At 45.8% G+C, this 14,146-nt stretch overlaps 3 protein-coding genes across 3 annotated transcripts; 2 read left to right on the top strand and 1 right to left on the bottom strand.

Annotated features, from left to right (window-relative positions):
• Nucleotides 1–4,922: 4,922 nt before the first annotated feature.
• ABOM_008295 (putative AT DNA binding protein) lies at nucleotides 4,923–5,996 on the top strand (the record flags this gene model as incomplete). The annotated part of the gene is made up of 1 exon (XM_022535424.1): nucleotides 4,923–5,996. One exon carries the CDS (start codon nucleotides 4,923–4,925, stop codon nucleotides 5,994–5,996), a length of 1,074 nt encoding a protein of 357 aa, XP_022386177.1.
• Nucleotides 5,997–7,286: 1,290 nt separating this feature from the next.
• ABOM_008294 (putative calcium/calmodulin dependent protein kinase) lies at nucleotides 7,287–9,926 on the bottom strand (the record flags this gene model as incomplete). Its single annotated transcript, XM_022535423.1, has 6 exons — nucleotides 7,287–8,285; nucleotides 8,341–8,478; nucleotides 8,540–9,331; nucleotides 9,438–9,587; nucleotides 9,646–9,718; nucleotides 9,832–9,926. 6 exons carry the CDS (start codon nucleotides 9,924–9,926, stop codon nucleotides 7,287–7,289), a joined length of 2,247 nt encoding a protein of 748 aa, XP_022386176.1.
• Nucleotides 9,927–10,550: 624 nt separating this feature from the next.
• On the top strand, nucleotides 10,551–11,307 carry ABOM_008293 (TRAPP subunit BET5; the record flags this gene model as incomplete). The annotated part of the gene is made up of 5 exons (XM_022535422.1): nucleotides 10,551–10,587; nucleotides 10,656–10,869; nucleotides 10,944–11,089; nucleotides 11,150–11,238; nucleotides 11,290–11,307. 5 exons carry the CDS (start codon nucleotides 10,551–10,553, stop codon nucleotides 11,305–11,307), a joined length of 504 nt encoding a protein of 167 aa, XP_022386169.1.
• Nucleotides 11,308–14,146: the final 2,839 nt, after the last annotated feature.

Raw genomic sequence — 14,146 nt, 5'->3', positions numbered from 1 at the left:
TCACACATTTCGCCGTGGTGGTGCGGTAGTGATATGTAAAGACGACCACTACACAGCATGGCAGACGTCGCCAAGCCACTGTAATCTGTCCGTAGTTCTGCCCTACAGGTACAGACTTTGCCAACCCCCCCCCCCCTCTATCGTATGCCTGTTCTTTTTTGATTCCCTTAGCTGCAATCTCGACCCGTTTCATCTGTGAGCCATAATCTTGAGAGATAGCATTGTCGAGCACCGGGCTCAAGCGAGTACAAGCACTCACGTGCCTTGTAGCCTTTCCGAATGAGAGCTAGAACCTGTCAGCTTCAAAAAGTAAACGGAAGCGGCCTTTGACTCTTGGAAAGACGAAGACAGGGTGGCTACTTCGCAGACTCAAGGGACATGCCCGAACAAAATAAGGATAGAAAGGAGATGGCAAAGGGGCGAAAAGACAGGGCAGAGATTCGTCTCATTAAGTTGACCAAGCCGCAATATGTTACTACAAGCTATGCTTGTGTATTATGTAGGAATTCCATTCATCCATTGGGCCATACTCCGGGGAGTTCATCTGCCATGCTCAGATGGGCTGGTTATGGAGTAGGGAAGGCGTGGACTAATACAAGCAGTCGAAGTAACCCTCAGAAAGGATTTGCTCTCGAGAGAAGTCTAGAGCCGCCAAGAGTCAAATACAGAATTCATAGGCTGTGAGTGGCCCAAATAATCCGGACAAGCCTCTTGCCCATGTAGGTATGATCTAGTTCGGCAGAAAAGTACGTGAGAGCGCACTACACCGGAGACCGGAGGGATCTGCAAGAACATCGCAATGATATTTAGCATGACACGCCATAAGGAGGGGTGGGGTTCGCATTTCCGGTATGATCGTACCCTTTCAGAACAGGGGTTTATTCTGATGCACATAGCGATTGGGCGAGGCTATCCCAAATTGAAGTCTAAGGTGCATTATTGGCCGGTATGTAATTAAGCGAACAAATACATGACAGGAACAAGCAGAAATTCTTTGTGCCATCAATAATATTAATGATGGGTTGTTATAGGGATGAATGCATGCAGGATGGAGGCCAAACCAATCTGGGCGAGTTCCCGTGCATGAACGGGTGTCTGGAACATGCTAGAGTAGTGTACCACGCAACTTTCATCCAAAGAGACTCTAGAAATAGTCAGAAATGAGAAGATAGGCTAGAAGAAGAACATCATACGAGAAAGAAACAAGCGCAGAGAGGGATCAAAAAAAAGGGAAAAGAAAGAGAAAAGAAAAGAAGACGCTGCTTGCATCATGAAAGAGTAACACGATGATCATAGCCTTAACGGTACGGCTGATAGAATACTCTTATGTTCGCCCCAATGAAAGTGGAATATGGGCAAAAGGCTAATGCAGACATTTCTCTGTAGGTGCTGGTACTACTGGTACAAAGGACACAATACTGCCAGGCATCTGTGCGTCGACTTAAGTAGTTAGTCGGTCGAACTCGAGTTCTATAATTTTAACTCCTGCAAACAAGGGTAAAAGATGGGATCGGTGTCACCCTTAGTCTGGAAGAAGGTAGGAAATTGAACAACGGTACCGAGATCCAGGTAAGTACTACTCGTACGACCTCCGTGGTGCCTATGTACTAGTATGTGGACCGTCCGTACCGTACCAGAGACTAGTAATAGATTTCAAGTTACTTGGTACAAGCGCGCCGGGTACCTGAGATGTGGGGCCAAAAGGACATTCCGCTTTACCAGAAAGTCACCGAGACTTTCTAAGCCAACACCGTACATCCGCCATACTAAACCTAAGTAGTTATGTTATGGGGTATGGAACCTTACCGCGTCCGTTGATGAAAGTCTTCTTCATGACAGGTGGTTCTGGAATTTGATACGAGCAGTACACGGGCGCCACATCCACCCTGGTCTGCCAAGGTCTATTATGATTATCGTGATTGTGATTATGATGGTGATGATGAAGTAAAGCTTCCGCGACTCTGTTTCCATTAACATAATGGTGTTTGCTTCCTTTTTTATCTTCAGCAAGATCGGACTCTCCAGTCGTTCAATCCCCTCAACGTCAATCTGCATCTGCACCGGCACCGTCCGTTTGGAGGGACAGATGAAACTTTAAAAGGACTGGACTGGAGGACAAGATGTCGAATGCAAGGCTACTATCTGACGGTTGATTCAAGTCGGCGGGGGGGCTGCTTCTCTTGCATGCCGATGGTTCTTCGTGCATGGTCCATTGTTATTTTCACAACGATGCACCCTACTAAGATGACGATTTCCTACTAGCGGAGCTTCAGAAGCGCGCTGGTAGCATTAGTTTGCATATTATGTGGATGAAGAACTAAGTCGTCTCAACCACACATTGGATGTCTTCTGACTGGGGGCAGGCAATCTTGGTTCCATCTTGCTGTCGGCCCCTCCTTCCGTCATCCCCAAAGGAAAGAAAAGATAAATAAATAAAAAATAAAATCAATCCAGAGCCACGGAGTAATAGTGATTTCAATGCTGTGTATTCTACGTCTACCAAATTTGGTTCAGGTTGGTCCTCCAAGGTCATAATCATATGGGCTTGTTTGTTTTCCTCGCTTATCTTAATAATTTCACACTCTTACAAGACAGATTAACCTACCAGGATGTGATCAGAGCGTTTAAATTCATGAATGGCTCATGGACAGACTGGGCCGCCGTTGCAGTCCTCGTTCCATTGCCTTCTCGCCAAATAATGAAACTCATTCATTGACCCAGCCTCCAGGATTATTGTAGTCTGCGTCTGCTAAATAGCGGAGCCTTTGACCCCACTCTGCGGTTATCAGTTACATACTACTAGTAGTTACCATCTCCGCTACCTTCAACTGTCTGCCAGTCATCGGGAGGTGCATTCCCGCTATCTTCGATAGGGCCAATGCACGTCTTTTTTTTTTTTTTTTTGCCCTCCTGTGTGTCCGTAACCATACGGACCGCTTGTCCGGAGTACACCAGGATGGCCTGTTGGAAGGATGGATCGACCGCACTATCTGCATCCCGGACCTATACCCTGAACCTGCCTCCCTTTAAAGCTTCAGCTCTGACTTCTGAGCAACCTGTCGACTTTAGTCAGTTGACCCAACGTTCTGGGGTGCCATTATCCACCTATCATTAGCCGGCTAGCGCTCGAGACGTACGCCTGGGTACTGTGCTTCCCGCACGGAAGGGTCTCTCTCTCTTTTTATTACTATTCTTATTATTCTTATTCTTTTTAACTTTTGTGAAATTCGTAGTCAAGGAACACAACAGTAGCTTCAAACTACTGTTGTTGCATTGACTTAATCCTTCTCCGTCTGAGTGTCCATCGACTTGCAGCTTTGTGCATGCTTAGTCTCTCTCCATTTCAGTCAACATTGATCCTCGCTCGGATAATCCAGGAGATTTCATGTGCCCCTCCTTTGGAAATACCAGGTGGGTTGTCTTCGTTCGGACCCTTCCTTCCCCTGGCGGAAGATGCCAACGTTTGGAATTATCTGAAACCGTCATTTTTGAAACACACCCTCTCTCTGCTTGGTACTTTTCAGCCTATCCCACCTCGGATTTGGTTAGGTTTGCTGCCACTAGTTCATCTATTCCTTGTGGTTCCTTTCTCTCAGTTTCTAAAAAGAAACCCAGAGGACACGAAGGACGAGAGTCCCTGCAGTTCCCTTAGGCTGGGCGGACGCATACTTGCGGCATTGATACTGTTCTGTACAATCCCGAATTAAAAGTCCGTTTGACTCAAAAACGTTGCTGAGGAAGATAGAGTGTCACTTGGCTACTGCATTGATGCCCTCTGGTATCTCTCTCTTCCCTCCTTTACCATCAATCTTGTCATTTCACTGCGTGCTTGGTGGCAGTATGCATCCTTGAAACGGGCTCTTCTCTCTCCCTTTCTGTTCTTTTCGTTTTCTTTCTTTTTTTGATTCTCCCTTGGTTTTAATTTTATTTTATCCTATCCCCCCCCTTTGGCTGGAGAGAAGTCCTCTCTATCTCCCGTCACAACAACCTTCGCTCATCTCAACTAGATTCTGTTTAACTACTTTTGTTCCATAGTGGTTTTCTTCTTCTTCTTCTTCTTCTTCTTCTTCTTCTTCTTCTTCTTCTTCTTCTTCTTCTTCTTTGCCTTCATTCACATTGGCTTTCCTTGTCTTTCCCTGCATAGAGGTGACTAGAGCATAGAAGTTATATGTCAATAATTCTACTGCTTCTACAGTCCTAGTTCTCTGCTTTATAGCCCTTTACCCTTCATTTACACTGCAGTACAAAACCCTAAGGCCAGGTCTCTCATGAAATTCATTCCTCTTGTGAATATCAGACCTTTATTCAATGTCTACTGTCTATTTCTGCCACTCGTTGCGTCGCTAACGTGGATTCTGATTGCTTCCTGAGCAACCACGTGTTTATACGTTGAGTAGACGCATCATTCCATTTGGGAGGCTCTTTGGTTATTTACTTATCATCCTTTCTTTTGTTTGGTGATTTTTTTTTTCTTTTTGCTTTCTATGTGCTGCAGCGTAGTTGCGTGACGTGTTTTACCTTCTCTATACATTCGTTATAGCTTGACTCCTCTGGGCTCCTCTTTCTTCCTCCCCCCTCTGGATTGTTTGTCGGATAATCTGTTGAGGGAAGCCGGCTGTATTCGCTTCCATGGTCACCTGGATATGTCGAATCTACCAGAACGACCATGGACCGAGGAGGAGAAGGTAAGAAAGGATATTATATCTTTATCCTCTACTGCTTTCTGTTTTGATCTTAATGTCGACGGTTCACAAATTTTTACTTGACTTCACCACTTGTTCTTCTCACCGATGAACTCCGAAAGCCCCGTGCATTATTATCTATACAAACGGTTTGCTGATGGTAGATATTCTGAGATTTAGTACACTTTGCTTACTGAAATATTGAAGAAGGCTGGGGTCCCCTCTAGTCACCTAGTTAAGATGGTCAAAGATTTCAATATCACCCCAAGCTGGGCGGATATACCCCTTCCTCCAGGTACAGACTGCTGGCACCTTGCACTTGCCCTTTGCTACTCTGAAGCTCGACTTTATGAGACTCACGCCCTACCTGTACCGTTTTCTGGCTGTTTCGCAAAGAAGGATACTTCGAAGTTTGAACCCAGCTTTGCTGATATCATTCGTTTAGGCCGTTCTCTGAACTCCTGTCAGGTGGCATTTTACAGTATGTGTCCACAACATGTTCAATTACCTATCAACCCAAGCTTTGCATCCTTTCCTCCTCCGCGCCATGAATCCTCGGCAACTCCAGCCCCTATGCTTGACAACAGCCAAACCCGAAAGCGTTTTCTTTTCCCATCGGACAGACCAACCTTAGCTCCGCGTGCGATACAACCCCGACCAACGACCAGCACAGCTTCGTTCAGCAGTGAGAGTGGCGCGTCGGCCTTGTTGTCCCCAGGTTCGGATAGTATGCCATCCCGAGGTGAACCACCACGCAAGCGCGGTCGGCCTAGCAAAGCCGAATCAGAGAGACGAAAAGCAGCCGCTGAAGCTCGTGGAGAAGCATATCCACCTTCGAGGAGAACTGGCTTAAGCAAAATGAAAGCTCCTTCTACACCAACCAGTTCCTCAAACATCGAACCTCTGGCTGCCTCGTTCATTCCTCATGCTAGTGGTAGTCGACACCCAAGTGTACTACGATCTGATCTGCATTACGTACCCCCGCCCGGAAGGCCCCCAAGACTTTCAGGGCCAAATGAAAATCAGGGGATGATGGATGCGCCCCGTCGTGACATAGGACATCCGGCGAGAGACTTGCCACGACCAACGGAAATGATACAGACACTACCTTCCCCACAAACACTACATTCCGGCCAGAGGGAAACGATCTCGCGCATGGAGCCTGCGGAGCGACCATTTGAAGCATCCCCGCCAGATCGGATATCCTTCGGTGATGGCAGCCGAAGATCTCTCCTTCATAGATGCCCAGATGAACCACCTATCTCAGTTCCGGAGGTGCCTCTGCACACTTCGGTCGAGAAACGAGCCGAATGACCTTCGATATTTTGCTTATCTGATCATATAAGTTCGCTAGTTTAAAAGGCTATTGAGACATGATGAATGAATTACACTGTCGGTTATACCATAGATCGCATTGATTTGAACACAAATCTCATATTACGACCTGCGATGAGTTACTAAAAAATGAAGATTACGAGCAGCATGCACCACAGCACTTGCTTTGTTCTTTATTTCAATTCCTTTTGCTTCAAATTCTTTGGGTGGATAAATGAACTCAGCAACGCATTACTTGGGCGTCTCTTCATTTTATCATCATATCTGAACTGGCAAGCCTGATATATCATTACTGGTCTAGCCAGTGAACCTGACTTTGTCCTGTACGTGTTTCTGGTTCATAGAACTAACATAGGACAAGTCAACACCTTGTCACTTACGAACGAGCCCTGCGGATAACTTAATACTATTTTATTCCGTTCAATTCAAGTGCTGATGCTGATGCTGATGCTCTCCAACGAACTGGGTTGATATGAATATCACGCTTTTTCATCTAGTGATTTCTGCACCTTTACTTCATTCTTTAGCCTTTTTCTACTTTTTCCGGGACAGTAATCTCTTTGTCCTCTCTCTCACTGTTTTGGTTTTTGACCATTTCTCTGGGGGCACGAAAGGTTTCAATTCAACAGAATGCTGGATATCTTCAAGGCGGCACGATTTGATCTAATCTTCATGACCTCTTTCTTCCCTTTTATTCGGCTTCCTAGTCTCCGAATTGGCGACTAGTTTCACATGTTAATGCCCTGTCGTGTAAATTTATGTTTAATGTGGTATAGGTCTGGTATATGTATGGATGGATCTAGCCTTTTATAAGACGAAAGCCATTCCACAAGGTATCGTAGCATCCCTCACATCTACAAGAATACAGGCAATATGCCTACGGATAGCATGCAAAATTGTACAGCATAATTATGTGCACAAGCGCTGTTGCTCTTCCAAAGTATATATATATATGGTATGTTGTATGGCATAGGCATAGTCTTGGACATCGGAAGATACTTGTCATTACATAGCTGCCAGTATGCAGATATCAGAGGGGAATGACAAACAAAGGTCGCGTGGAGATTCCTCCCCCAAATTCTGCAGTACCCTCAGGGAAAAAAAGCCTTGAAGACAGTTCAATTTCGGCGATACTTGCAAGGATTAGTGTGACATCTGTCCACGGCTGTAGCGTTCTCCAAGATTGAAACATCGAAGTCTGTTGAGCGTATCGATATGTGAAAACGCTATGGATGCAGTTAGTGGGGCAGAATGTTGAATGAACAGAAGCTATTCTTGATGTGGAGCTCTAGCCACCATGCCTTGCATTTGTTGCTGCTTTTGCAGCTCTAGCTGAGCCCTTATCGCACTCACGGCGGAACTCAGACTTGGACCCGATGGTTTAGCGAGCCTTTTGCCAATTTCGGGGACTGTGCCAGGGATCTTTTCTTCTACTAATTTCATTACTTCATCTTTTCCTTCCACGCGCCGAGTGAGGTACACCTTCGGCGTAGTACCCTGACGAGGAAGACTGCGGATTCGGATACGTTCGATCTCCTGCCGATATGCGGTCTCATAGATATCAAACTCTGCTGCACCCGGTGATTCGCTCACAACAGGGCACGGGTCGATTTCAGAAGGTTCTGCAGATAGCATGCTATCCGGTTCATCAAAGATGTAGTCCATCTCGGAGTCGCCAGTATCCGTAGGTGGCGAGCCGGTATAAGTAGAAGGCCCAATGAACAAGAACGGAAACTCCTCCTCCAAAGGATCTCGTGCATGCCCACGTGTTCCCTCTATGCTGCGCTTAGTAAGGACCGAACTTGTCCTCGACAGTGGAACTTGTGGGGATGAGGATCCAGGTGTGGTTATGGTCTGCAAGTCATCGAAAGATGCCCCTGGTGTTTTGCTGCTAGGTATGTAGCCCGAGTCACTTCCCTCAGGCCTGACGCTTGCAGTCTGCTTACTGCTATCGTAAAACACAGACCCTTGTCTCCCAGAGATACTGGAGTCTGTGCTGTCTAGGAGCTGATGTAAGCGTGGCTCTTCGCAATGCAGATGATACCCTTTGAGAACGTCATCACGTTTCCAGGCATTTCTATTGTACGTGTTTAGGCTCTGGCTTTTGTTGGAATTTGAAACAGTACCAGCTGCGAAACTTTCTTCTGGTTCCATTTCAAGGGGTGGTTGGACAAAGTGCGTCTCATACTCTTGTCCAAGAATACTCTGCATAGGTGGGTCTGCCTTGGCAGGGTCAATTAGTCTCTTGAAATTCTTCACGGCTTTCATCTGTAGCTCCTTGTTAGCTTGCCTCAAGACGCAATAAAATCTGTACAGTGCTTACCACAGCTAGGACATGACCAATAGTCTTTGTGATAGCCGAGTTCATTTCCTCTTCAGTAGGGAGTCCAACTATTTCAGCAGTATTTTCGCTCTCCGGCAACAGTGGGTCTATTCCATCCCTTGTGACCCAGGGGTGTTCCTGAGTTTCTTTCTATGAGCAATGCTTTGTTGTGGGAGTAGAAAATGCTCGTCTCACTTACTCGCAGATCACTCATTTGGATCCTTTTGGTAGGATCTTTCTCCAGAATCCGTGACATCAGGTCCTTGAAGTTTTCATCGGTTTCCCCCTCACATGCCACTGGGTCAGTCTTAATAGCCTCATACAGCTCAAAGATGCTTTGCTTCTCGAAGGGCAATTTACCGTACCGCAAACAGTACAACGTAACACCCATAGACCATATGTCGGCCGCTTTCCCCGAGACATCCCCGTGTTTGACAACACATAGCTCTGGTGGGAGGAAAGCAGGCGAGCCAGCCGATTTCGCCGTGAACATATCGGAGTCTTTCTCGAACATCTCGGATACCCCAAAGTCCACTACCTTGAGAACGTCATCGCTCGTTATTAGGCAATTATCTGGTTTTATATCGCGATGTACAATGCCCTGAGCGTGCAGATATTCTATTCCCAGGACCAGGTCGCGGAACCAACAGCGACAGAGCTCGTCATCATATGGGTCGGCTCTATCTTCAAGCCCAACCTTCATAACCACCCCTTTCTTACACATCTCCATAACCATGTATAAAGAATCCTCCGTCGGGTCGTCTAAGACCTCAATCAGAGACACCAGGTTGTGATGATGCAGTTTCTTCATGATAGCTATCTCTTCTTTGATAAGGTAAAGGGCATTTCTCTTTTCATCTGGATCTTCCAGCGAACGACGGTGAAGTGGGGAATTGAAGCCATCTGATGGGCGCTTAGGACCTCGAGGTCTCCGTAACAGGTGTGACTGTGCGCGTTTCCTAAGCCGTGCCTTGGAGAATTCCTTGACGGCCTTGCTCAGCGTATAGGTTGTTAGCTGGGAGTTTTGTTTTCCCTTTGTACTTCATGTCACGGTATAAGTCCATAACCAAGCTACCAAGACAGAAAGAAGGCCTTACGTATTCATTCCCAAACTGATCCGTAGCAAGATGCACGGCTCCGAAAGAGCCCCTGCCAATCTCTTGTTTAATCACATATTGGTTGATTCTGTGTTCAGCGGTACCATCATCCTGGCTGGTGGTATATTCAGATCGAGCATCCAGAGTTTCCTACCGCCAGTCCAGTTAGCTTCCTACAGAGAGAAATGAAACATATTCTCTGAAGAACCACCTTGACCGGGCGTCTGGCTATTGGGTTTCGGCGATAATGCCTTCGTGGACTCTCATATGAAGGTGTCGAGCTAAAACCGTGGTTTTTAGCAACCCACTCTATAATAGAATAGCTGGGAACCCGCAGGAGACGAAACGTAGAAAAGGAAATGGGAGAAGAAGATCAAAGTGATGTAGAGCTTACGCATAACGAACTGGTCGCGGATGACGAAGACCGGGGCGACCACCGGAAGATTGATTAGCATCCTGCGAAGAGGGGTAGGCATATTCGTTGGCCATTGAATACGATGAACAACGAAAAGGTAACAGGGCGATCCCCAAAATACCAGAGCGAGAACTTTTAAGTTAGGGATGTCTAATTCTCCGTTGAGATAGCAGAGACGCGAAACCCGGATGCCTAGGCAGATGTGGGGAAGAAAGTGGGCTGCACAAGAGAACAAGAGGCGACAACGCTGGGACGTTCTAATGGGCCTATAGGAGAAGTAGTAGACGGCTGAACGTGCAAGTTGGGGAAAATACACAGGAAAAAAAGAAGGGGACACAGATGAAGAAGAAATGGGGACTAGAGGGAAATAAGAAGGATGATGCTACAGTATAATAGTGATACCTATAAACAAAACAGGGAAGAAAAAAGGAATCTTGACCATTTCCACTTTCCAATTGGGATCCTCAGGCACAAGTCAATCTTTATCGATAAACAAACATCTGATCTTATTTTGGATCGCTCACCGCCCACGAGCATACCGATCCGTCCACCTAAACGAGCCTAATTCAACGGTCTCTGGGATTACATCTTTGTATAACAACCTTCTCCCCTTTAGATCACCGCGCTTTAATTTTCCTTCGTCAGGTCAGAACTTGTGTATCCTTCTGTGGTGAATTGTCTGCTATCTCTTGACCGGAATGGTTGTTTATTCCTTTTACATTTTTGACCGCCATGGTACGTGCCTCTGCCTCTTACCCAACCCTCAACAAAGGTATATTAACTGACTGCTCTCATATTCTTAGCGGAATGTATATACAAACGACGTTGGGTGCCCCGTCCGCCATCAATTATTGGAAAGTCCTCGCGTCCAACTTCAGAAACACCTGCCACTCCCAATGCATTACCGCCTGTGCTGGGCCAATCTGCGCGGACTACCGACGACGATGCTAAGCTGATCTTCGGCACCGTCTTCTCCCTCCGTAATATGGTGCGCAAATTAGGGGGTGAGGATGATAGGTGAGGACAATCCCCCATATCACTGCCAACTCGGTAGAAGAGGCTGATACTGACGGTCGAAACCTGGTCTTCAGCTTTGTTACCTACCATACCAATCAATACAAGCTCCATTATTATGAGACGCCTACCAACATCAAATTCGTAATGCTTACCGATGTCAAGAGTCCAAGCATGCGAATTGCATTGCAGCAGATCTATATCAATCTTTATGTTGAATATGGTATGCAAGCTCACGGATTGGAAGACTTCACCGGACGCTAATGTGAGGAAATTGTCTTAGTGGTCAAGAATCCGTTGTCCCCGGTCGAACATCCGGGTGGTGTAGGTGTAAATAATGAGCTTTTCGAGGAGTCTTTGGAACAATTTGTGGTATATCTGTCATCCCTGCTCAGCTCAACTTAGGCGCTGACACATTAACAGACGCGTGTCCTGTCATGAGAACTGGTGGACTCTAGGGTCTCCATCAATTTGGTCGTCTCTGCCTCTTCGAAGTGGAAGAAGCCAATCGTGCAGTAGACATGAGATCAACTTGTCGGGTATCTACAGAAAGAGAATTCGATAGATTCCGGGGTTAACCAACGTGCCTCGCTTCTCCCAAGGCAGTGCTATGAAAGACGCATCAAAGATATGCGCAGCCTAACCCGGGAATTACTATCGACCCGGAAGGGTCGTCGTGCGGCTAGTATTTTCCAGGAGTCTCTAGGCGCAGGGGCTGTACCATAGCCGTGTTGCTGATGCACCTGTGTGATATGCATCAAATTACTAGATGCAAGCTATGGGTCAAAGGATGATAACCGGCTCTCTCAGGCTCTATGGCGGCTGATTTCTCACTATGCGATTAACAAGTACCAAATCAATAACCACGCATATAAGAACTTTTGTTTGTCGAATACATTATGGCACAGTATATTGCCCATGATTTCACTTGAGATGAATTGCACATCAGGCTTTTGGATAATCATTGAAAACTTTAGAAAATTCCACCCATGGCAGACCCTCCAGACTGTCCATAACGAACATCCTCGGGTAGGTCGTCCTCATCACGTCCTCCGCTATATCCATCCTGAGTACGGGGCTTTGCATGACGTAGGCGGTCGCCACGTACGATGTTACTTTTGCTGATAGGGGAGGAATCATTCTGAGCCTCGTAGCGGTCTTCGGCTTCTCTTTCTTAAGGATTCGACGTGGTTATTCTAACTACTGGCGATGTTATAAGGAATATACACAACGTATTTGTAGTGGGCATATATAGAGAATGCTATGGAGGATTACGAAGTGGCTTGACCGGGAACAATAACGAATATTTAAGCGTTTCAGTTCCCCCATTCCAACGCACTTTTAATATCAGATGGCCGTCATCCTTATATATGCGGCGAATTAGGTTTTCGATAATGTTCCAGATTAGATCGGTCGATATGATGCAATTCGAAGGGTTCATTTCTATATTTGCTTGGTTCATGATCGGTACAATCCGACTTCTGTGTACATTTGATACAACCTATCAGGTAGCTTATCTGCAGATTGATACTTTGTATAGTATGCCAAGGTTTTCTGACTTATTGATATCTTCGACTTGAGGTTATCGTGAGGTAGCTCGTGAGTAGGCAAACTAGCGGGAAACGGTCGTTTTGAGGTAAGAGGAGGTTCTACTCATAGCAATGATTTCTATAGCAATATGGAGCTGCTTTCAGGAAGCTAATCTTTTCTAAAAAGACGTAATATTGATCAATGTCAATGAGAGCTCTGACCATAAATATGACATACGAATGATTCAGACTGAGGTCATCCGTCCCCGAGATGGTTTAGAAATCACACGTTCAAGCAAATCAATATTAGAGCAAGATCACCAGGCCTTTGCTCATTAGACGATGATGTCCGCCAGTTAAATCATTGCCTTCACTCCAGAACAAGTTACTGTAAAGAAGCCTAGCACAAGGTAGCTTTGGGAATGAGAGGCCAGTTCTAATATTAGTTAATTAATTATCAGTGTTATTATGTAATATTCACAAATTCTCCCATGATTTGGGTAAATACACACCCAGCTACTCGTAGGTATTTGGACTTGATTTTGCTAAAGTTAGGGGTAGGGGTCATAGTCTTTCGAGTGACAAAAAAGACAATTCAATCACCCATACAAGCCTATTACAGGACTGAAAAGGCACGATTCGGTAGTACGGGGGAGACCAGTTCATACTGCTGTACACCACTTGAAAAGGAATTATTGTGCTAATCCAAATACTGGACAGAACCACCCTGCTCAAAATGTCTTTTATCAAAAGTGAAGGTCTCAAGTCATGAGAGGTACAATGTGCCTACAGTTCATTCCATATGATCATGCCGAATATCACCTGACAAATTCTAATGCAGTGTACAACATCAACTGGCAAGAGAAACGGCTCATGCTCCACACACAAAGGGTTAAGTTTCAGAAACAGCTTAATCTTGTTCGGGCAGGCCAAAGGGATGCACGAAGCTTGAACTTTGACTCGCGGCGATTCATTCGCTTAAGGAAGGGGAGCCCCATAAACTGCGTACTGCGTAAAGTAGACTGCCAGCCCTTTAGGCCCCGCTTTGTTGACCGCAGTGTACTAGTTGTATGGAGTAGTTAACGGAAGGTTTCGAGAGATGAAAGAAGAAGGGAATAAAATAAAATAAAACTATGGTACAGACACAGTGAGGGTTTTCCCGACTACGGGAAGTCTCCTAGTTTTAACCCTCCACCCGAGCCAATCGTTTAACTGATAATAGACTACTATCACCCTAGATGGATTGAAAATTGTCGCTTTCATATGGGAAGATTTGTGGAGTGGTTTAATATGGCAAATTAAGACTTTCAGTAAGTCCATCCACAATCATGATACCTATGTACAGAGTTGTAATCCCTGCTTTTGACTCCCACCCCTGAGCAATCAAGTACACCGCTCGCTGTGTCCAGGAGTGTATATTTTGTGTGCAGTCATTGAAGCATGTGGTGAGCGATAGGAGGGTTATAAAGACCTGGCGGTGAACCTGACCCCGTCACATACAACTTGAACGAACACTTCTATACTTGAGTCCCTACTCCAAGCATCAAGGCAATAGCTGGGGTTTTGACCGACTCGTCAAACTCAAACCATCGGGTGACCAAGAAGTGTGCTGTGGATCATGGGTTATATCGAGTAATATCAAAAGATGTTAAAGGACAACAGTAACGAGTACCCGCACCCATCGGAAACGGATGGGTTGATTTCCGAGATTAACGCATCTTTCTTTTTCTAATCACCCATAAACAATTTGA

This window comes from Aspergillus bombycis (genome assembly GCF_001792695.1).
Source record: "Aspergillus bombycis strain NRRL26010 chromosome Unknown contig00089, whole genome shotgun sequence".
Lineage (NCBI taxonomy): Eukaryota > Fungi > Ascomycota > Eurotiomycetes > Eurotiales > Aspergillaceae > Aspergillus > Aspergillus bombycis.
Note: the sequence above shows the minus strand (reverse complement) of the source record. Positions and strands in the feature narration are given on the sequence as shown.